Source organism: Thermobia domestica, chromosome 3, assembly GCF_964235325.1.
Source record: "Thermobia domestica chromosome 3, izTheDome1.hap1.1, whole genome shotgun sequence".
NCBI lineage: Eukaryota > Metazoa > Arthropoda > Insecta > Zygentoma > Lepismatidae > Thermobia > Thermobia domestica.
In genome coordinates, this window is record NC_137456.1 from 72,566,276 (window position 1) to 72,592,096 (window position 25,821).

Genomic DNA, 25,821 nt, shown 5'->3' on the forward strand with positions numbered 1-25,821 from the left:
CATTGTGTTTTCACAATAAATGAACGAACAGTGCATGCATATATTTGCTACAATTCAATTAAGCAATAAAGATTTAGGTCTTACGAAAGAGATGAAAGTTAAGTTAATCTGACCATGTTTTCGAGCCATATTCCATGTGAAATCATAAAATATGCATTCATTCTTTTCGAAATCAAACGACCAGTTTTACGTCCTTTAGACTAAAGGAGACGGATGACTAATGGAAAGAAACGATTTTAAAATATTTTGCCCACGGACACGATACTGTCCATCAAAATTTCATATAACATGGGATTGAATCAGTGACCCTTTCACTAGAAGTGTTCGGTATGCAAGCTGTAATTTGAGATCTCTTAATTATAATAATATTGCATAATTTGATATAGTATAGTTAATCGTAATCTGGAATTTCATATTTTCGTAATATGAAAGCAAAGACCGAACCGAAATGTATTAACAAACAATGCTGGAGTATGTTACAACGCATCTCATTTCCATTTATTTCAGATCATCAATGGAAGTACATTCACGCTAGGTGCTTCTATAGCTAGGTGGGCTTTGTGGTGGATAAACACCGTGTGCGTGGTTTATTATTCAAGGTTCTTGAACTTTCTTCATTTCACCAGGCCCGTGTTTAGGTAAGTGCTATTCTGTACTCGAACACAGGGCGGCAAATTTTCGGATTTTTTTTTTAAAGATTCACAACAAAGTAATATTTAAAGCTAGCAACCCGCAGACTCCCGCACAAACATGAGAAAATATGTTAGTGTGTTTAATTTGCTCTAATTACAGTAGTTACTAATTAGCTAGCTTATCTGATTATTTTGAAAATGTCATTCTCTTCCACTTCCACCACAAGGGATAAGAATGAACTTGAACACCATGAAAACTGATACCGCTAAATTCAGCGACCTCAGAAACTGAATTCAACACTAATATATGTCGTTTTCGATTACTTTTAAGATCTTGCCTCCTCCCTGGGGAGTGGAGTATGACCTTGAAATTGAATTTGATTAAAACTGTCACCATTCATCTCAGCGACAGCAAAAACTATGAATTCAACTCCAATATCAGTCGTTTTCGATTATTTTAAAAATGCCCCCATGTTATTTTTATGAGGACTCTGCACCCCCATATTTCAGCTCGGGTGTGATCTGGAACAGGTCATTTGGATCATTTCTCTAAGAGCTTTAAAACATGTTAAAATTTCACGTTTTTATCTATTGGGTGTTTGAATTAATTGCTGCTGTCTTTATACCAATGATAATATTGTCATCCCACAAGAGCAGAACAATGTCTTCTTCTGAAAGTACTGTCCCTCGGCAGCTACAACCTTTACCCACTTTTCAGGAAACAAATGCATTCCGCGATAGAAAAATGCGGGTTCCTGTGAGGCAATCCACCCAGCGAGTTAGTTTTGAATATCTTCAACACTTCTGAAGTGTTGGTTAGAAAGGTCATGCTGCATGGATCGAAACAAATGGTAGTCAGAAGGGGCGACTTCTGGTGAATATAGGGATGGGGTAAGACATCCCATCGCAATCCCTCTAAGGTTTCTTTCACTACATTTGCAACATGGTGTCTGGCATTGTCATGGAGCAGAATCACTTCGTCATGTCTCTGGCCATACTCCAGTTGTTTTTCTTGTAGTGCTTGATTCAGATGCAGTAATTGTATTCAGTAGCGATCAGCATTCATCGTTTGACCCGGTGGAAGCAGCTCATAATAAACCACACCGACTTGATCCTACCAAATGCACAGTATGATTTTCTTTCCATAAATGTCTGGTTTTGGCGTGATGTTGATGGTTCTCCGGGCCTCACCCATGATTTTCTGCGCTTGGGATTGTCATAACGAATCCATTTTTCATCGCCGGTTATAATGCGATGCAAAAAGTCTTCCGTTTATGTCTTTGAAGCAGCACTTCACAAATGGTAAAACGTTTCACCAAATATCTTTCCGTCAAGTCATGTGCAAACAGTTTCCCACTTTTTGGATCATTCCGATGGATTTTAAACGCTTACTAACAGTTCATTCATCAACATTTAGAGTTTGAGACAACTGTTTAAGCGTCTGAGATGAATCTTCTTCCAGTAGTGCCTTCTAGTCCCCATCTTCAAACTTTTTCGGCTGACCAGGACGCACTTTGTCGCTCAAGTCAAAATCATTGTTTTTGAATCAACGAAATCATTCTCTACACGTTGTTTCCGATAGAGCATGCTCTCCATACGCTCCACTAGCAAACGATAGCTTTCTGCAGCAGATTTCTTAAGATGGAAGCAGACTGAAAACAAATGTTCTTTTCACTTCACTCGGAGGTCAAATAATGCTCTGATAACCCAAGGATAGCACTTCCAAATAGGCATCCTGGCACTTCCAATAGTCCGCTGTGTTGCAATAGCACAAATACTGCCCTCTGTTCATCAACAGCGAGAATTAATTCAAGCACCCAATATTATGGTCCATCTATCAAACACAACACCATAATCATCATTTAGAGAATTACGCCATTTAAAAGTACGTTGCAAACTTTATAAGTTATAATACTTAAACTGCTACTCAACAAGATATGGTATATTTGAAAAATCACGACTTGTTTCCTTATTTGAGACAAAAGTTTCTGCGAGAGGGGGCGGCAAATTATTTAGAGCACAGGGGCGCACAATATGTAAATACGAGCCTGCATTTTACCATTTCATTCGCTATCATAATCACTGTCTCCCTTATCCTTCGAGCATAATCGTAGGATGCTAAACTAAAAAATAATTAAAGAATACCTACAATTGAGAACATAGCGAATTTAGGCAATAGTAAGTGCAGGGAAGTAAGCCGGACAGATTTCGTCATCTGATTTAGAGTTTACTAACTTACACTTCGTCTCTTAAGAAAGAATAAACGCCTTACGTTATGTTTTGTAGGTAAAAAGAAAGGGATAATAAATGCAACTAAAAACAAAAGAACCACAATAAAACTCAAAGCCTGTTATTGGGCCAGGGACCCTTCACACCAGAGGTAAGTGTCCTAACTACTCAGTCACCGTCCTTCCTTGCCCTAGAAAGTGATGGTTCTTCGACATAATACGAAGATATGCGGATCATTTTACGAGAGCATTGATACTAAAACGAAACTAGTAATTACCTTTTCGAGAGTTTTATTGTCTATATCAGTGAGAAATATAACTTTTTGGTTTTTCACAGTGTGTTGTCACGTTTCTATAGCTAAAGGTGTTTGGTTGGTGTGAATTGTACCTCACTAAATTTTTTATTTAAAACAATCAATCTTCTTATATAAATCGTCCGCTTTGGGTTTATGAATCTTAACCTGACTGATCTTGTGACCAGTTTCCTGCATGCAAGGGTGTCCAGATTGAGTTTTAAGGCGTAGGTTGCACCCATGAGACTTCTGGTGGGACAATTTTTCATTGGAAACGGAACAATCGAACTTAACTATAATAATGCTTCTAATATCGGCAAAATATTCCAAAATTCAATAGAATTTAGTTTACAATGCAAGTTATCTTGGTTTTGTCTCAATCAACTGCAGTCTTCTCTATTATTTTTGTTTAGAGGAGAGAAAAAATGGTAAATTGGGGGGGGGGGGGGGAGCATGCTTGCGATCCATATATTGCTGAAGCCAGTTAATCAGTGCACTGTTTACATCCACCCTTTTAAAGTTGATTCTGAGTTTAGCGTCCCTTTCAGTAGCGAGGCTATATGAGACGTGGGCTTACATTTTAACGTGGAATCTGAACTACATGAGCTCTTGCCGGGAATCGAACCCGGGTCTCCCACCTTTTGAAAATTACACGATAACGAAGTGTATTATATATATATATATATATATATATATATATATATATATATATATATATACTATGTGATCAAAAGTATCCGGACACCCCCAAGAACATACGTTTTTCATATTAGGTGTATTGTGCTGCCACCTACTGCCAAGTACTCATTATCAGCGACCTCAGTAGTCATTAGACATTGTGAGAAAGCAGAATGGGGCGCTCCGCGGAACTTACGGACTTCGAACGTGGTCAGGTAATTGGGTGTCACTTGTGTCAGAAGTCTGTACGCGAGATTTTCACACTTCTAAACATCCCTAGGTCCACTGTGTCTGATGTGATGTTGAAGGGAGATGTACAGCACAAAAGCGTACAGGCCGACCTCGCCTGTTGACTGACAGAGACCGCCGACAGTTGAAGAGGGCCGTAAAGTGTAATAGGCAGACATCTATCCAGACCATCACACAGGAATTCCAAACTGCATCAGGATCCACTCCAAGTACTATGACAGTTAGGCGTGAGATGAGAAAACTTGGATTTCATGGTCGAGCGGCTGCTCATAAGCCACACATCACGCAGGTAAATGCCAAACGACGCCTCGCTTGGTGTAAGGAGCGTAAACATTGGACGATTGAACAGTGGGAAAACGTTGTGTGGAGTGACGAATCACGTGACACAATGTGGCGATTCGATGGCAGGGTGTGGGTATGGCGAATGCCAGGTGAACGTTATCTGTCAGCGTGTGTATTGCCAACAGTAAAATTCGGAGATGGTGATGTTATGGTGTGATCGTGTTTTTCTTGGAGTGGGCTTGCACCCCTTGTTGTTTTGCGTGGCACTCTCACAGCACAGGCCTGCATTAATGTTTTAAGCACCTTCTTGCTTCCCACTGTTGAAGACCAATTCGGGGATGGCGATTGCATCTTTCAACACGATCGAGCACCTGTTCATACTGCACGGCTTGTGGCGGAGTGGTTACACGACCATTACATCCCTGTACTGCACACAGTCCTGACTTGAATCCTATAGAACACCTTTGGGATGTTTTGGAATGCCGACTTCGTGCCAGGCCTCACCGACCTACATCGATACCTCTCCTCAGTGCACTCCTTGAAGAATGGGCTGCCATTCCCCAAGAAACCTTCCAGCACCTGATTGAAAGTATGCCTGCGAGAGTGGAAGCTGTCATCAAGGCTAAGGGTAGGCCAACACCATATTGAATTCCAGCAGTATCGATGGAGGGCGCCATGAGCTTGTAAGTCATTTTCAGCCAGGTGTCCGGATACTTTTGATCACATAGTATATATATATATAAAACCTTTAAAAGAATTTATTTCATTGTCCTAAATCGTTTATAAAACTTTACTTCTTCACACATGGCAGATAGCAATATAATAAATTTACATGAAATGCTGAAACTCTTCCTTGAGAAACAATATTGGGCCACGGCCATTTCAACTTGTGTGAAATCATGGAGAACCACGATACACAGCATAATTTCAGCACATCTAGTAAATAGTCCTATATTTACCATTAATAGCATACCGTTCTTTTAATCTGCAATTCGTTCTGAACATTTTCTTTTCTAAACTTTTAATTTTCTTTCCGAAAGCACCAGGCAATGAATACTTATTAGAGCTCAGTTGACTTCGATTTTTAACACTGGCTAACTAATTATATCTCTAACAATGAGCATCACAAGCATCACAGATATATCGTAAAATTTCATTATTGTGTCCACTATTTTTAAGAATTTCGCGAAACATTTTGGATACAGCCCAGAAGTTATTTTTTTATTATCCCATCATTATTGGTCAAAAATTAATGGATCAACCTCATACTAACCTACAAACAATTCGGTCACTTTGCACTCTTGGGTTGGAAAAGTCATGACACATTTTGCTAATAGATGGGGCTAGATCACTTTTGCAAGTCTTGATTCATTTACATCTATGTTATTGATATGTAATTTGATACGTGACAGTTGTAGCTTTTGGCTGAAAAGAAACAGCAATTTGGTTGAGTTTTGCTGAATTTACAAGTTAAAGATGGAAGACTAAACTGTGCTTTTTCGCCGCACTTAACTATATCTCACCATATTTTCGTAAATTGAAGGACGCGCGTCAAGCACATGAAAAGTTACGTTACGTTTAAGATGACATTGCTCTACAAAAACATCAGTGCCAATGATGGTTCACGAAATTCTATGCTGGTCATTTTGATGTCAACGACCCATCTCAGTTAGGGAAATCCATCGAGGATGATGGTAACATAAAGGCATTGATTGAACTACACCCACGTTACACGACATGTGCAGTAAAATCTGAACTCCAATAATTCACAACTACCTGAAGAAGATAAAATACAAGCAACCTCGATGTTTTGAGTTCCTCATGAACCTGTAAAAGTTTATTTCTCAGTTTGTATAAACATCTGCGTTATGCTAATAAAACATGAGGAAAGCGATCTTTTTTTTTGGGGGGGGGGATGAATAACAGCTGGTGATAAGAAATCGATTATTGATAACAAAGTGGTACACAGATGTTCTTGGTCCCGACGTGATGATTTGCTTCTCAAGACATCGAAAGCAGACAATCGTCAGAGGAAGGTTACACTCTCAGTGTGATGTGATTCTAAAGGGTCGTGTTTTTTAACTATCAAGAAACTAATCAATCAATAGAATGCTGACTGTCACCAAATGGACAGTTTGAACGGATCCATCATGCAGAAACGTCCAGAGTTCATAAACCGTAATGGAGTGTGTTTCATCATGACAACGCAGAACAACACCCAAGTTTGATCACTCATCAAAAATTGGAGCCTGAATATGTTTTGCCACATCTCTCATATTCGACTGACCTTGCGCCGTCAGACCTTCCATTCGTCTTGCTCTCTTCAGAATTCCTTGTGTGCTGTAATATTTATTTCAAGTGAGGCTGTAAATAAGCACCTTTTTCAGTTTTCCGCCGATAAAGAGATGTCCTTCTACGAATGAGGAATTATAAAGTTCACTGAAAGATGTCAAAAGGTTATCAAACAAAATAAGTTATACATCATACATATTGTTATCTGAATCTTTCAAAGGAGATAAAATATGTTATGACTTTTCCGACAACCCAATAATATTAGGGAGCTCAGTTTACCTTGAGCCTATAGTAATTATTAACAAAGTTAAATTCATATAAATCAGTTTTGCTAACTTACATTAATTTTCAATAATCTATGATAAATTATAAAAACACAAAATGTTTGCATTGTCAATGAAAGCATCTCTTTCATTCACACACGTACAACTCAGTTTATTGATTTATGAACTTACACTGATGAAAATTACAATCTCGGAAACACTTTTACAGTTCAACTTTTGTCACTTTGTTTCTTTCTTCATAAACTTTTCATTGTTAAGTTTCAATAATAAAACAATCACTTTTTCATTACATTTCATCTGGAAACCCTTTTCCACTACATTCACTCACAAATACTTACTAAAGTGCATGACCAATTAACTGACAAAAATTACACAGAAACAAATTCCACTCCTTTTTTACACCATTTATCCGATGACTGGAACACAAAAGTTCGAAATATGATCACCTCTTCTTGAAGCCATACTTCTTCCTTTCATAAAACAAATCCGTTTTGGAACTTCCCAAATTGACGATCTTTGGACAGCCATCTCTCTGCCAACAAAAGAAAAAGTCTCAAAAACTAGTTACAATTAAACTGAAGATATGCAAAATCAAATATCTGTTACACTCAACGTCTACTAAATTTCAATGAAGCAATGCTACATTTTCTGGTAATTCAGTAAAGGTAATTTCTTTATAATATGTTAAGGTTTCCGTGTTGTTTACGCAATTCTATAACATATGGAAAATAAAAGTTATACATATATTACTTGAAGAGTAAATTTTCTCTGAAGATGTCTGCAAAATATAGGAAGCGAAATATAAGTGACTAATAACACCAACTGACACAAGGTATGTAATATATTTAATTTGTTAATGAATGCTACAAGATACGTACCACATGAATAACCTACCTATGTATCTCATCCCAAACTATTGTCAAGCCGTATACATCATTTAAGTTCGCGCAGGGTTCTTTGTCAACACCTGCTACGGTTGGTAAACTGTTCCCTATTATAAAACACAAGACCATCTGAAAACAGGTATCTTAGGTATTACTTGTAAGTTTCCCACTTGTTCCTGCGTTCTTATAATTTTACAGGCTAACAATGTAAATAACCTAGTTTACTAATTCGAGACGAGATATAGAAGTAGGTTATTGAATTCACTTTTTTTTTTTTCAATATTTAGGCCGACAATCGTAAACTTTAATAAATAAAATAACTAAAGGTTGTTTTGATGTCCTTTGAGGAGAAATTTCCATCTGTAAAAATTGTTATAATTTATATGAGTGTTATTTTATGAAATTGGTAGTGGTAAGATATCCAATGATTTGAACTATGTGTTCATATACACATACAATTTACAGGTAATACTATTTGACCTTTAAAATTTTTACTCGTTGCGCCAGATCCGTGCCGCTTACAGAAGAACTTGTGTTGTCCATTGATGGATCCACAGAAAACTCACAACTACACAGAATAATAAGCTGCATCAATCTTACTATATTTTACAACGATACACCTAACTTTACAGTTTCTTCACGACTCTTTTCTAACTGTTACTAACGGTAACCAGCAATACACTGTAAGTAAAAATATAGTAAGAGCTTCTACTACAGACTTCTGCTATACTCAACAGACAGTGACGCAGCCCTACATTTCTTCGTATTTGGGAACTTCCTTTAAAAATTTGAGAAGAATGTTTTGAATATTGTATCGAATATCTTGAAATTGAGATAAATTGGCTTTTTGCGTCCTTCAGAATGATTCTGAAGATTTTTTTTTTTTTTTTTTTTCAGTCTGTCGTGAATAGAGCTTTAAACTCTCTGAGTTAAGTTGCGAAAAACTGTGTGTGCAGTTTCAATTGAAAATGTTTTTCTGTTTGTATTTAACATATATTTCGAGTTTTTCGCAAATTTGAAAAGGTGACAAGTTAAGATAGTTAAGACTTTCAATCCTAAGCCCGAGTCTGGATCGAATCGGACATATTTCTCTCAGTTATCTTCTGCGAGTGGAGGCCGGTTGTCAGTTGTGTGGAGAACTTATCCGGATTTGCAAATTGAAAAGTAACATTCTTTTTCTGATATTTAAAGATGAAACTGTGAACGTCTTATTCAAACTGCATTTTACCACAAAAACAAAACTACCTATAAACTGTTTTCAAACCTTTTTGTTGTTGTTTCTCGTTCATTTCTTTCAGCAATCATCTCAATAATAAGCATTTTATATAGTATTTTTTTCAAGTTAGTGTTACAAAAATTTTTCTTGTAAATAAAAGAGCATTTGTTTGAAGCACTATTGTGTAAATCCCACTAAACAATAGCAATAAAGTTTATACGTGAATTTTTAGTGATTTTGTTAGAAGACGAGAAATCGGAGGAGTTTAACATGTAAATTCTCGACGCCATTATTTATCATCTTGAAATTTGGATTCGAGTGACAGCAGAAAAAGCTGTTGAAATGAAATATTCCAGTTTAACCTCCCCCGATTATGCCCTTTAGGCTAAGGGAGGCGAATGATTAAGGCAAGTGAATGATAATGGAAGAATCCGTGGAATGAGAAAGTGGGAGGAAACGGGGGAGTACCCCAAGGAAACCGAAGTACATTATGTCCATCACAAAGTTACCTGATCCCACGCACCAGACGTAAGCGCTCAACCACTGAGCCACCCAGTTGTTGAAATGATTTCACGGAAACGCGTTTTAAATTGAGCTTTTTCTTCTGTTTCACATCGTTATACAACACCAAGGTTATGAAAGTTAGGGCCTACTATTAACGTGGGCTCTGTACCACGACCGGGACCTGGATTTGGTGCAGTTGGTGGGTGCTCACCATTAGGTGAGATCAATCCTCACAGTATAGGTTCACCACAGTATCTAGATTCTAATACAACTGGATTACAATACCATGCCACCGGTCCCAGCACCAAACAAACGCATCCAGAACACATAAAAGATGTGTGTAGACCGTGCTACATTATGTTAACCTTTTCAACTGCCGAGAATAATTAAATTTTAACCAAAATTTAAAAGAAAACAGAAAAAAAAGTTTCATTTTTTTAATGTCATTTTAGTATGACACCCAAATGAAGTTTCCGTATTGCCAATCTGATAATTACAAACAGTTGCTAATACGAGTATTCGTATATACCGCTATAAGCAATGTTATTTCAATCGTTAATAATCCTGCTTCCTAGCTTTACGAGATATGTTCAAAAAGTATGGAACCTTTGGCTGGCAAAAACACAATTATTGATTTGGAAATCCGAAAAAACTAATCCTCTTCAAAGTAGTCTTATTGACAATGCACACACTTCTCCCAGCGCTCCCGCCATTGTTGGTAACACTTCTGGAACACAGTTTTTGGAATGGTGAGCAACCATGCCGTCGCATTCCGCATGAATTTCTCTCTTGACTCAAATCAGGTCCCTTCTAGTAGGATTTTCAGCTTGGGAAATAACCAAACGTCACACAGAGTCATGTCAGGTGAGTAGGGAGCCTTACGACTCGTAGATATGTTGTGTTTGACGATGAAAGCCTGAATCAAGTTTTGCGGACACTCTCCTCATGCCCAAATTCTCGTTCAAAATTTAATGTACCGATCAGATTGAATGGTTTCCGCTTAGGTATCGCCAAACTTTTGCCAAAATATGATGCAATATCACTACTCAAGTTTCTCTGTCATTTTACAAAAATCTGAAATCCGACGACCGCTCACTTGACGTCTTTATTCGTTGACCGACTGCCAGCGACTGATGCTTTCTGCGGGCGGAAAAAATTCACGACTGCGCATGAGTGTCCCCTATACATCTACACTGAAGAAAGTATCCCGTGCTTCATTGGTTTACGCGAAAAAAAAATAAGGTTCGATACTTTTTGAACACACCTCGTACATTTTAAATAATCAAAAAAGAAACAAAAATATATATCTTATAGTGTTGCTTATTACAACTATATACATATTTACCACGTAAGCCATATACGTATAATACGAAAAACACAAAACAATTATATTATTACGAAATGGATGAATATGTACTTACATCTTTTTCTTGAATTGTGCATTCCTTACAATAATAAGCGTCAGAAACTCCTGGACCTCCACAAATCACACAGCGTCCTTGATACGATCCATAGTTGCACTCATCACATATTCTTACCAAAGTACACGGCCGTACGTAAGAGTCACATATCACACACTTTCCGTCACACTTTTCGCACAAACGCCCGATAGCTGCAAAGAAAGAAAATAAAAATAGTAACTATAATGTTTCCACAAATAGCATAGAAGTTAGAAAGAAAAATAGCAATATAAAATAACGCAAAATGATATAACTTAAAAACAATCATGAACCACAGCAGATAACATGTAATAATCTAATTCAACTCACAAATTACGTGAAAGATTCAAAAACGAGAATACACTACATCCACTTGAAAATCCTATTTTTTCTCAAAAGTATGATTAGATTGAAGTTGTCTCACCTAAACTTAAGCCGCAGCTGGAGAGTCTGTGTGATGGATGATTCGACCCCTTTCACACTGATCATTCATCGATATTACCAGAAAGGGGGCGTACAGCGGTTCAGTGGTGCAAGGAGTCTCTGGTTCGGTCTTTGGCCACGCAAGTTTGTGGTGGTGAACATCGTGTCCGTGGGTTTTCTCGGAGTTCTCCTGTTTTCCTGTCACTCTCTCATTCCACCAACTATTTCATAATCATTCACTTCAATTACTCATCCAATAATTGTGAGATATAAAATTATAAATTTCATTCCATTTAATTAATTACACCCAACAAACTCATCAATTAGTACCATTATTTCCGAGAGACAACTTGTTTATAAATTTGTAAAACGGTTACTAAAGGCCATGTCCATCTCAATTCAGACAATGAAAAGAAAACTTGAGGAAATCATAGTCTCAGATATTCCTGAAATTTTAACATGTGAAACTATGACATAATAGGAGTAAAATGCATATTTGTTTTTTTTAATTTATTACCCAAGATACAGTTCTTCAACGTTGACAGCTTTTTTTTTTTTCAGTATGAACAACGTGGTAGCTATGATCTTTTAATTTTTTTTTTTACATTGATGAGGGAGCTGTGCTACATATAAACAAGGAAAGCAGGACCTAACCTTAAAACAAACCGTACTACAGCAATTTTAATAATACTAAGAAAAGTTTTATTTCTCAAAAACACCAAGCACAAAAAAATTGAAACTTTTACGGAAGTTTTATACCTAATAGCAATACATATCCTGAAAAGGAGAAAACGCCATCTTGTTTCTGAATAGCGTTAGAAATTATTTTGTAAAAACCAGTTTTTAAACTAATAGATTCAGTATTAAAGATAGCAAATAATGGAATGAACTATATAAAACATACAAGTTTGTTGTATTGTGATACTGCATAAAAACAATTGATGCATAAGACACTTGTTGGTGAATGGTGAAGCAATTTGCAAATATACAATAGACATGTAATGTAACAAATACAGCGCATGTATTAACCGCGTTCAGTATAAGCACTAAACAGTTACTCAAGACATTTAGTATCAGTATCCAGTATTGAATGAAGTCGAGCTGATGCGCCAGCAGGCACAGGAAATCAATTATCTTCAGAATATTACGTAATGCTATAGAACATGTGTGATAAGCTTGCTGTTTCTTGTTAGGAAAGCGGTACCCACTGGATGGGCCATGAGGTAGCATAAAATTAACAGTAACTTCCTGTAACTCATTGCTAACCTGTGTGACCTCTGCCACCCACCATTCACCCTCATACACTAGAGATCTGCACGAGCTCGGGCCTACAAAATATATATCACTTCGGGCCCAACTTTGTACATATACTGTACAACGATATATTTGTACTGTTCTTTCTGGAGAACTTTTAACATATTGTCAATTCACGGGCCGGGACGGGCCCGGGCTAAAAATTCCGGCCGGCGCAGACCTCTATCATACACACAGGCAACAAACGTGTCAGGCTTTAAACTTCGCAGATTTTGCACTTTAATGGCTGGTAAGCACTCACTGTGGGCAAATTATATCTTTTCCATGGTGCCTCTCGCTGTCCTTGCAATGCAGAGATTGTATGCCCACACATGAGACTTTTGGATTCTTTTCACTGGCCCAATGGATGCCCACTCTTTCAGTTTTCTATTTCTAAATTCTTCTACTTCCTCTTTGTGATTTAATTTTGTTGAATGATATCTTCATACTCAATTTGTAATGTAATACCTCAGTTTTAGCGTATTGGCTATGATACGTTGACTTTAAAGTTTTACATGCAAAGCAATAACGGGATTTTCTCGTTATTGCTTTGCACTTGAAGTAATAACAGGATTTTCCCAATGGCTAAGGTGTTAGTTTCCCGATTTATATATAATTCTGTAAAATGGTTTCACTTGTGCAACTGTTGATCTTTTTGTCGTTCTGAAATAACTCTTGAAAATTATATTAACAAGTATATAAAGATCAGTGCAACGTATCGGTCGACTCATCGCATTTGTGGCCAATTAGTCCAGGTTTCGAGTCCAAATGGAGGGCAATTTCTCTCGGATAAGCTTATGTGACCCCTTCCAGCATAACTCCGATGTTGCATAATAACATCAAGCCGAAACAAACTTATTTCTGTCCATATGTAATATAAATACATAGAGCAAATTATTTTTAAAAAAACGGGTCTTTTTGGATAAAAAAAAGTTTTGCCAACCCTGGTTAGTTTAGTTTAGTTTCGATATCCTTGGACCTACACTGCGGCACTTAACTCTGAATTTTTCATTGTTTGGGTAAACGGCAAATTTTCACTTTGGTCACTTCATTAATTTTATTCGATTCAGTGATTTGAATATTTTGGTTCCAGCTTCGAGAAAGTACATGTTCTAGGCTCGTCACTGGTATCAAGTCAGGTGGTGACTTAATGTTGATGGTTGCTGCTTTTCTGTTTGAGCGCGGAAGTGTGGATACGATTTGATGTCATGTGCTGTGGTTCGCTGTTACAGGTCAGTTTGCACGTGTTGCTTCTACACTGTGTTAAGCTGTTTTCCTGGCGCCACATGTCTAATGGGTGGATGTTCCTTTCAACAAAAAAGCAAAATGAAAATTTGAATTTATATCGTTTGTGAAATTAGTACGTGTCAATGAAGTTAACACTATTTTAAATTGGTTATTTGTGGAGCCAGTTAATTGCGAACCACTCCTCTAATTTTGTCAATCCTATTAGTGGGGTATATACACAAAATAATGATAACGCTTGGTGCCATTTGAAAAACAGTTTAAGCTGTAAATACACATGGTTTAGAAGGAATGATGATACAGTTCGGCTACTATTTATGGAGTAGAAAATTTTGTTCTACTTATAATTTTGGGGGAAAATATCTATTCATAAAACAAGCTGAAGAACTATATCATATTAAAATTTCAGGTATTTATTTAATTATTTTAAGACATATTGTTGATTCTGGTCGGGGATTTTGGGACTTAATTCCTTTGAAGCATATAATTTTGCAAGTTGTTCGTCTACTTTTAGTATTTTTCATTTTAATTGTTGTTCATGGGGCATTACGGTGTTTGCCCCCTTATCTATATCTAGTCTAATATGTAGTTCATACTTTTAATTCATTCTCTTTTTGTGTGTTTTTCTACTTTGGGTTTTGGGTCTTCATAATTTGCTTTTGATTTCTTCTTGTCTATTGTGTGCCCTTTATAGCAGATGAGAAATATGGATGTTTTTGCTGGTTTCTCTCTCTCTCTCTCTCTCTTATTATTTTATACATTGCCGCATATTTCAAGTTATGATAAATCTAAAACTGTATTACGGTGAGAATCTAGCATATTCCAAGCTTGTCAGCATTTGGGCAAGTTTTTACTTTACTCATTTCATTCAACGAATCGATTCATAAGGAACTGGTTCCTTGGAACATTTCCTTAAATATCACCACTTCCTCATAATCGAACCAGTTAGAAATCATGGTGTTTTCGACTGTAATGATTCTACAATTGAATCGGTGAGTAGAAAAAGAAGAACATTCCAAAAATAAAGGATAACATTCCATCATGATAATTTCTCCAGAACTAAATATCCAATCTCATTACGTTTTTGGAATTTCGGAAAATGAAAGGTCTTAACATACGCTACAAATCTCCCATACAGATATTTTTACGTAAGCAATGGTATTTCCGGTAAACAGTTTTACTTTTCGTTTTTCAAAAGTAACGTGTTGGGGAATATTCTCCTTTTCCTACTCACTGATTCAATTATTTACAACATTGTATATTCCAAATAAGGACACATTTAGAATTATGCCAGTTTCCTATCGTAACAGTTCTAAATTTATCAAAACTTGAAATATATTATAGGCGTTACTCGAGCAAACATTTCTACGAAATTTTGACACATTTTCTACATATTCAGGCTAGGTTAGAGCATGAGGAGCTCCATTACTACTTGTGGAGTGCTTCATCAAGTTCAACAGTCATACCAGGACCACCAATAAGACCTACAGAGTACCTAACCACAGTCTCAAAACAAACTCCCCAGGAAAAATTTCACCGATCACATACAGTTCTCGTGCTTAATGTAGTACACTCATGTATAATAATGCCATATTTTGTGATACCAGAAACGAATATATATAACATTACAGAAAAGTTTCCCTCACCTGCAACCTAGATTTACTGACGACACTCCCATTCCTAACAGATTTTTGCTTCAACTATGATGAACACTGACGATTATATTATATACAGTTCACTTAAACCCGATCAACTTGTACTGTACATAGTAACTTGTACACTTTTTTTACATACACTGCAATTTCTATTCAGCTGTAATAAACCGACACTAAAACGGAAGCTGTAAGTAGTGACATCATTGTTACATACTAATGTTGATACGCAATATAAACTGCAATTTCTAATTTGTTCATCATCAAAAGGAATATCCACTCAATTAGACATGTCCTACCGCAACACGCAGTACAAACCAAGACGTGAGCAATGCACCTGCGAACAAACCACACGAAGAAATGTAGAACACTGACAGATGACGTCACATCATATGCACTTCCCCGACCAAACGTAAAAGCATAGCTGTACATACCAGTAATGAACCTAGTGAAACAGATACTTTCTCAAAATCAGAACCGAACGAACTCAATCACTGAATCGAATAAAATTAACGAAATGACCAAGGTAAAAACATGCCAGCCTTTGAACCTGGCAATGTTTAAAATAAAAGTAGAAACGTTCCGGTCTGAACCACTATGATATCTATCCGAATCGATTCGTGAGGAACTGGTTCCTAATTGTAATTAATGAATTAGTGCAAGGAACGAGTTCCCTGCAAATCAATTCACTAAATGAAATGACTAAAGTAAAAACTTGCCGGGTACCGATAAACTTTAAAATCCTGCTGTGGCATTACTCGATCAGACGTGTCTACCAAATGTTGACACATTTCTTACATTTTCTGGTTAAAGCTTTGCATTTCTTCTAGCAGAGCATGCACTAAAAGAGGGATCAATATAAATAAGTGTGGATGTATGCTACAAAAGTACAGTGGATAAAATACGAACCAATTTGTCTAGGTGGCCACCAAAAAACGCGAATGCTACCTAACCGAGTCAGGGTAGGACCGAAGTAAGAGGGCTGGTGAGCGAGGGGGTTGGATCCGTAGCGAGCAGGCGCGTCAGCGACGGGGGTATACGCATAAACGAGGATAGTGGGAGAACACTTACACATACAGTACTTTCACGATCACTCAATATTAATTTCAATATAATTTGCACTGAAGTAATAACTTACATTCACACTATCATTCCTTCACGAAAAATACTCATCGTTGCTATTTTGCCCGTAAATTTTCTATCTGGTAAAACAGTCTGCTCAAGTGAACCCCCTGTTTTATAAAAGTACCGATCTTAACACATTTTTTGCACTCACCCAGTATAGAATGTAGAAAAACATACGTCAAAAACTATCAATTCCGTAAATACCGCATTACTGCTGTATCGCCGGACCAATTTGAAAAACGAAAAAATGTACCAAAATGTACTGCATTTGGAGTAGTAGGAACGAGTCAGACGCCCCGCAGGGGTTCGGTGGGTTTTGTTCTCGAAATGAAATGGAAAAATTAAAGACTTGCCCAAATTTTTCTGTGCATTTTACAATCTATGGATCCGTATAATAAAACAAGTGTACCTCTCCGCAAGATAGTCCATCCGCCTCCACATACAGTGCCACTTACATCAAAAACAATCAGCAAATACAACCACTTTCTTAACTTTTACTATTCCCCTTACCTGACTTTCACTCATTCTTTCTCACAAACTTAAATAAATTCTCTAATTGACCCGGTAAATTTCCTAAAACTGGACCGGCGATACAGCAGTTAACCCGAAGAATAACCGAGGCTTTCCAAGTTTTCTACTGTAAGTGTGACTTATGGAATATTATTGAGTGTGGTGTTGTTGAAATAAGAATTACCTTAGGGAAAGAAGACACAGTTTGAAGTCGCTCGGTTGTATCCTTGAATCATTTGACGTATGTGAAAATGAATGCTTCGTGGCCCTTTTTCTCTTTTTCGTTGTAATTCTTAATTTGGCCCTTGTACTTAAATGTGTATCCCTGTAGTGCCCTTATAATCCTTTAAGCATTTGAGGTATGTGAAAATGAATTCTTCTTTGCCCTTTTTCTCTTTTTCGTTGCATTTCTTAATTTGGCCCTTGTACTTAAATGTGTATCCTTGTAGTGCCCTTGTAATCCTTCAACAATTTGAGGTATGTGAAAATGAATGCTTCCTGCCCCTTTTTCTCTTTTTCGTTGCATTTCTTAATTTGGCCCTTGTACTTAAATGTGTATCCTGTAGTGCCCTTGTAATCCTTTAATCATTTGAGGTATGTGAAAATGAATGCTTCCTGGTCGTTATTCTCCTTTTCGTTGCATTGTTAAATGTTGCCCTTGTACTAAATATATTTGTTTGTGTAGTGCCCTTGTACTTAATATATATGTTTGTCTAGTGCCCTTGTACTTAATGTATGAGTATGTGTGGGGGCAATTGAACGCATATCGCATATTTCGTGCACGTGGATACTTCTTAGTGTTGCACTAGTTATAAAATTGATTCTATTTGATGTACAAGTGGTAATATAACACATAAGAAACCCAGATCACGTTGTATTCTCACTTCATATTGGAGTGTGAATACAACATGATTTGGGTTTCTTATGTGTTGCATTACCACTTGTACATGAAATAGAATCAATTTTGTAGCTAGTGCAATAGTAAGAAGTATCCTCGTGCATCGGAGATGAGAAGTAGCTGTTCTTAACAATTACCAGAAATAACACCGATAGCGTAAATTTTCATGTAACAGGGTGTCTACTGGAATACCAGAAAGTAAATTCATGACTTTTTCATGACTTTTCATGACCTTTTTGTTCAAATTTTCATGACCATGGCGATAAAAATTTATCATTAGTAATAATAAACCCCTATCATCAGTGGTGCATCGGAACTATGCGGGTTGCTAATCTTAAATATCACTTATTGTGAATCTTAAAGAAAGAATCTAAAATTCTGCCGCCTTGTGCTCGAGCACAGAATAGCACTTACCTAAATACGGGTCTGCTCTTACCAGTGAATCACTCTATACTGTATTTGAAGTTTTAATTCTGAGTATAATTATCCATCTAGCAGAAATTTGTCTGAAATTAAGCACTCAGAGAACTGCCCAAAGACAAAACAAATTATAAAAGAAATTCGTTTTAAAAAAATAGATCATCAAATTTAAAATCTGCAAACTCAAACGAATAATATTATTTGCATAAGTCTAAAGGCCCAAAAATACACAATTTACATTTCTTAGAAGTGAAGAAATAGCAGATCAGAAAGTTGGACAGTAAAAAGTTGTTACTATATTACAGAGACTAGAAGATGAAATGGGGAGCAGCTAGGAAGACAGTAAAGTACCAGTTAGCCAGCACTAACTGGTGGGGGAAATTCTCACAATTACTGACCTGATACAACTGTTTCAGTACATGCAGTATGAGGTATAAAAGTATGAAGTATGAAAATATACTCTGAGATTTCAGATTTTCATGACCAGTTGGGTAAATAAAGGACTTTTTCATGGCTTTCATGACCACTAAGCAAAATATATGACTTTTTCATGACTTTCATGACCAGTAGACACCCTGTGTAAATGATTACCGACAGCAAAAGCTACAAAAATATTCAATTACGTTGCACTATTCCTGTAATACACTACAGTTATCGTTCGAAGGCGCGTTCCAAACTTTCCTTCCACCTAGTTACTTACCTACTCCAGGCTGCTTTCGACAGAAAATAAGATCTGGATGATGTTTTGCCATATTATCGTATTTTCATAAACCACTTCCACTTTTCAAGAGTTTTCTACACCAACACATGTAAACACAGAAAACAAAACACTGTCACCTTCGCACACGTCAAGTGTTGCCAAGGATTGTGTATTAGATTTTAGGATTTCATTTGTTTAGGTGGGCTCCATTTCGTAGCAGTTTGCGTTCTAAAATAAACACACAGACACAATACTGGAATCTTAGTTTGCGACAATTGGCATAGTACTTGCAATTGGCATTGTCGTACTTATTATAATTTTCGTTATATGAAAATCTATAAAATTTTTGAAGATTAACACTAAATAAGCTCCTGTTACAATGGCCTTATTCTGTAATTGTCGTCGCAATGTTTACGGATTGTAACTCATCCAAATAAAAAAAAAAGTGTACAGCTAAGCTGCTGAAGAACTGCCGCAAATTAATGCGTAAATTTTGATTACCGCAAATTAATGCGTAAATTTTGCGTTTCGTAGACGCTAACCGTTACACAATGAAGTCCTATCTTACATTCCCTTGGAACTAAAAATTCTCTTTCATGGGCGTAGAAGCAATAGTGTTACTTTTATAAAGTGGAACAATTTATAACTATGTTTAGATAAACTTGTTATCTGTTTCTGTATTATCTTCAGTGGTCGAAGTGAGGCGGTATGCGGTGGTATGCCATACCGCCTCTTGTTTATTCAGTGATGAAGACCTACCATCTCTGTCAAAGATTTTATTTCTTATGTAGAAACAATTTCGAACTTGCCAACACCGATATTTTTGTTATTTTCCCTACCTTTTGTTTCTAAAATGAGGTGTCTACAAAAAAGTTCACCCTTGCTACTGTGCAAGAACTTGTGTTGGGTATCTTGGTTGCAGATAGGGGTCGCATGATAGGAATGAACCATGGATCCAATCCAAACAAAAAGTAGTGTGTTGAGGCGACTCAATTAAACTGAAATTAGAAAGTATTTGTTATGAGTTCGTTGGGACTTCTTTTGTGCCTACAATGATAAAGAAATACATGACTGAGTTCGGTATTTACGAGAAAAAATAGTTCATACAATCAAAAAATCTATTGTTTTCATTAAAAGTATTTTTGCGTCTTTCTAATAGTTCGATAAAACTGTGAATACGTGTGCGTGAGTATATCCCTAATATTTAGATCCTTGTGGCGATTGCTTTTAATTTAATCTGATATTGTTAGTTTATGGAAGTTAAATATTTTCAGTATGGAAAGGTTTTTAATAAAACTAAGAAAGCAACTCTCTTACATGCTTCCCCAATAAATTCATTGATCAGGACATGAATTTCCTGATTACCCAACAAAAGCACAATGGAAGGTCAAATTTGAAGAACATACATGGCTGACATACAATAATGGTGGGTTTGGTAGTTCTATATATACAATTGCGAAGGGAAATTTGGATGCATTCAAATCTGAAAATTTTAGCATGGGCGGTCTGGGGGTCTGGAATACCTTTCAGTCGAGTACTTACAAATTGTTCATATAAGAACTCGGTTTTTGAGCATTTTCGTGTATAATTCTTTACAAAATAACATAAAGGGGATATTTTATTATTTTTTCTTAGAAAATTGGGAGCGTGGGAAAAGCCTCTCCATGCTCCCTTTTCCCGTAACTATGGACAAGCTCTCCCATTGTTTTGAGTCATCATTTAAATAGAAGTGCAATCTTCTAGGCATGCACGCAACCAGGATTTCGTAAAAGGCGGGAGGGGGTCCGTAACATGAAATACTGTGGTCATCACATCAGGGTCTCGATTATTCTAAACTATTTTATTGGCAACATATTGGTTCGTTTAACTAGAATTTCGTAATAATGGGGAGAGTGGTAGTGACATGAAATACTGTGGTTATCACACCATGAGCTCGATCAATCTAAACTATTTTACTGGAAACATATATTGGTTTGTTAGGACAATAAAATGAGGATATGTTAGTAAGTATTTTAATAACAAACTAATCTCGAATAAAAGAATATAAAAAAGTATTGAAAAAGATTTTACAATATTTACGTTTCTTCTTTCGTTCATTCAAATATAACAATTTTTCTTTCATTATGACCAACTATTATAAAAAGTACATATCCACTATTATAGAAATCACATATCTAATAATGTATTGTAAAATATTTTACAATATCTGCATTCCTTTCTCTGTGGACTCAAATGTTAACAGAACTTTCTTTCCACTTTGTTTTCATTATTCCGTCAACTTCTGTTCCAAATGACAGGTTAAAGGAGCAGTAGAAAACTGTTTCTGAAATAACATGTTTGATACTGCAGAGAAGCGATGTTGAAAAAATTATGATAACCCGCGAGGACTCGCATAGCGGGAAAAAGACCCAAGGTGTGTTTAAGTTGGTACCACTATTCAGAAACGGACCACACTCAAGTAAACATTGTTCACTGCCTCTACAACAATTAGAGAGTTGTATTGTTTGTTTTCGGTCTTTCCGATCCAGTTCGAGTTCTCGAGCTACAACACTGTGTAGTCTTTTCCTGCTTGTGTAAAACATTGTAACACATTTACCGGGACCCATTTATCAAACTCGAAACGTTGATACTTCACTGGAATCCTGAAACTTATTTTTTCCAGATGGTGTTCTTGCGAAGATAGTACACTATACCAATATTTGGATTAATGGACATAGAAAAGTATTTTCTGGAGAACGAGGTGCTAAAGATCTAGATTTGCAAGAGCTAAATGCTCTCTTTGCTCTTCTTTATTTGGCTGCTCTTTTGAAATCTAGCCATACCAATCTGAGGAACCTATGGGCTACTGATGGGACAGGAGTAGGAAAGTTAAAACTGACCATGTCTCTGACCAGGTTTCAATTTCTGTTGCGAGCATTACACTTTGACGATGTCACAAATCGTGAAGAAAGGAAGAGTTTGGACAACATAGCGGCCATCGGAGAGTTATTAGACGGATTTGTAGAAAGATACAAGGCAAACTAATCACCAAGTGAATGTCTAATATTGACGAATCCTTGGAAGCCTTTCGTGGGAAATGCAAATTTAGGCAATATAATTCAAACAAGCTATCCAAATATGGCTTGAAATTATTCATACTAACAGACTCCCGTACGTTTTACTTATACAACATGGAATTGTATAGTGGTAAGCAGCCAAATGGCCTCTTTCAAGTTGATAACAGTGCCGAGAGTGTAGTTGAAAGACTAATCCAGCCCATTTCTAATAGTGGACGGAGCCGACAACTGGTACACATTCATACCTCTCACAGAAGTGTTTCTAATAGATCACAATTTAACTCTCGTGAATGTTCTCCACAAGAAAAAAAGGTATTAAATACTTCCATATCAATACCTTAAATTTAAAAAAATCTTATGTGCTCTCTTTTAACAAAAAAATAAGCATTTTCTACGTGTTACATTTTTTTTTTTAAATTGGAATCGGTCTAAAAGACTGGTGCGAGTTCTAACGTTATAAAACTAGTGTGAGTTCTCCCGGATTAAAAATTTCCACACTGTTACAGAACGGCACTATGTTTTTGAAAGCATGAAATTCCCTGAATAGTAGCAGAAATTCTGAGAATTCCGTAACTTTACAAAAATTTCAAATTCCCTGACTTTTGCAGGATATCCCGCTCATAAGAAAGAGTAACCAAAAGCTTGCTTTATCTTTTTATTTTTAACGCTGATTCTTCTTTTTTTGTTTCTTTTTGTTTCATCCTTCCTTAATTTATTTCATTTCTGGCTTCGAAAGGGGCGATCTGAACCCCATCCCCTGATTACGTGCCTGTTCTAGGCAACATACCCTCACTGTATTTCAGCATTTAGATGGCCGGTATGTTGAGTCAAAATTGTAATAAAACATACCGCTTCTGCTTTTTTTCTTCCACTTCGAACACTAATTATCTTCATCAATTGCCATCTTCCCAACTTCGCTCTAATTGTTGTACAATGTTCAGTATATGCAGACGATCACTCTAATTTCTAATCAACTCATAGATTGAGTATAGCAATCTGAGCCGATTCAAAAAACGAGATCTTACCATGTTATCGAATTTGACCTAAAACGTGGAATGCGAATGGTCTACATTACGAGAATGTCTTATAGTAGAGATGGGCATCTTGATAATGAATGATTGCTCATTCGCTATGAAACTAATAGAGTGAATTGCTCAAGCAATTCGCTCAAACTTCAGGGAGACAAATCAAGCTGAGAGATGCTGAACCCTTTGAAGAGGAATAGTGAATCATTCACTCAGCCTGTCTATTATACTCGTATGTAAGCGTTTTGCTGAAACTTGCTTCCCGAATTATCTGTCTGAGCAACCACGTTGTCATTGAGAAGGGCCCTCGAAAAGGCGTAAGAGAATTAGCTATTTACTTTTTATTTTTCATGCAGAAACGGAAAACAATTCTCTTTATAATGTATCCTATATTGTTTTAGATAATGTCCTCTTCTTGATACATGCAATATAACTAAAGATAGGAATTTCTCTTGAGACAAATACTTTAGAAAGCCAATTGCAGAGAAGTATTTCAGTAGGCATAGTTGAGGCGTAATGCAATAGCGGGAAAATTAAACTAATAAAGCGAACCGGTTAATCAACTCCGGAAAATCATAACTCCCTCCGGAAATTGAACCACCAGTTCCAACAATAGTATATTTGGGGATAGTATCGAGACGAGACATCATATACTCTCGGGCTTGTCTCGTTTCCTTTTGTTTTCTCTCTTCATTCTTGATTAGAGAATTGCTAAAGGTCACATATTCCTTCATAGTGTTAGGTAACGCTCTATTTATGTGTGTTCTCGGGTTCAGTTCTTGGTGAGTGTATGAAACTTTGAATAAAATCCGACTAATGATCCACACCGCACTTTGGGCAATAAATCTTGCCTCGTACAGTTTCAGTATTGCCTATACAATTAAACTCTAATTAACCCACTGCCAATTCCAACACTATCTTTGTGCCCTTTCTATCGAATAATTGTTATTTAATCCCACATAATAGCTAGTGCAGTTAATAGCAGTAAAAGTGTATTTAATCGAACGGAAATTCAAATTTTGGAATTACTCATTTATTATCAGTTACATTCTTCTGTGACTGGTGTGTGCACCACAGAAATTCACGCATATTATCTTAATGTTCTTCAGTTCTGTCAGTACCGACGTCATGGACGTATAAAACTGTGCTGCGCCTTGGGCCTGATCTAAATAGAGAGCATACCTGTACCTTCTACTTTCGTGTATCTGTTCTGAAATACAACTACTGAATTAAAGATAGACATAAAGATATTGCAGAGTAAGCATAAGAATACGTTTCCCTATTTCATTGATGTGGAAAAGTATGTTTAACAATAAAGTAATACTAATTTAAATGTTTCTTTTCATTATTATTTATTTATTTTATCAAAAGTGAAGTTCGTCTTTGAAATTCTACAACCAGGAAAATAATTTTGAATTGTAGATTATAGTAATGGTTCTGACACAACGAACTCTAGAATGCCAAGAACGCAATAAACAAAACAAATCATGGAAATTATGGCCATAAATAAATTATCATTTAATGAAGATAATACAAGGTTAAATAAACAAAACACGTGTTTCAAATTTAACATAATTTTGCAAGTAGTTGCCATTAAGAATCCAAAGACATAACAATATAGAAAATTTGCACATAGCTACTTTTGTTCCCGTAACTCGATGAAGCCGAGGTCACTAAATCTGATCGGTTTCGCTCTTTTCCTCCATTAATGTTCGCTTAAAACATTAGGTTTTCCGTATGTGAACATGTAGTGTTTGTTACGTTTGTTTTTATTTAATGTTCAAAATGGTTACTTGTACAGCTTATGGACTGGTGTTCATTATCATTAGTGGAGCTCGCGCTTCTATTCTCGTTGAGGGTCGCACTGACTCGAGCTCGGACTCACATCATTCAATGAGCTTACAGTCACTAGTCTCTTGAAGCTCGAGCTAATTTCGTTCAGGTAGATGTTCTATTGGACTCTGGCTTACTATTCCTCAATGGAGCTCGCATTCACTAATCTCAATTGCATTCACGCTCGAGTTCACTATTCTGGATGTAGCTTAGGCTCACTCGGTATACGCTCACTAATTCCATTTGTCCTCCGGCTCACCAACCACAAATGGGTTTGACTCACTTTTCTCAACTGGACTCGGGCTGACAACCTTCAACGTGGCTTGTGATTACTGCTCTCAGTGTAGCTTGAACTCACTTGGGCTCAATCAACATTTCGTTCGGGCTTGAGATCATTTATCTTCAATATAGCTCGTGTTCATTACTTTCAGCGGAATGTGGGGTCACTCGAGATCAGGTTCAATAATTTCATTTGTTTTCGCACTCATTCAGGGTCGAGCTTCCTAACCTCAAAAGGACTCTCACTTTTGATCAATTGACTCAATAGGCTTGGGCTCACCAGCCTCAGTTAAACTTGCTTTCACTTGTAGTCATTACGTCCAGTGGTGCTCAAACTCATTACTGTGAGTGGTACTCGCGTTCATTCGGGCTTGGGCTTAC

General features: G+C 36.7%; 1 protein-coding gene across 2 annotated transcripts; it reads right to left on the reverse strand.

Moving 5' to 3' along the window:
- Positions 1 to 5,137: 5,137 nt before the first annotated feature.
- Positions 5,138 to 19,401, reverse strand: Phf5a (PHD finger protein 5a). 2 transcript variants are annotated; one of them, XM_081751100.1, is made up of 4 exons: positions 19,248 to 19,401; positions 10,964 to 11,154; positions 7,360 to 7,470; positions 5,138 to 7,308 (listed from the first exon to the last, which is right to left on the reverse strand). In XM_081751100.1, the coding sequence occupies exons 1-3, from the start codon at positions 19,297 to 19,299 to the stop codon at positions 7,381 to 7,383; spliced, it is 333 nt and encodes a 110-aa protein (XP_081607226.1). In that variant the 5' UTR covers positions 19,300 to 19,401; the 3' UTR covers positions 5,138 to 7,308; positions 7,360 to 7,380. The 2 variants fall into 2 exon arrangements, with proteins under 2 accessions (XP_081607226.1, XP_081607223.1); XM_081751097.1 differs by having other exon boundaries at positions 5,138 to 7,470.
- Positions 19,402 to 25,821: the final 6,420 nt, after the last annotated feature.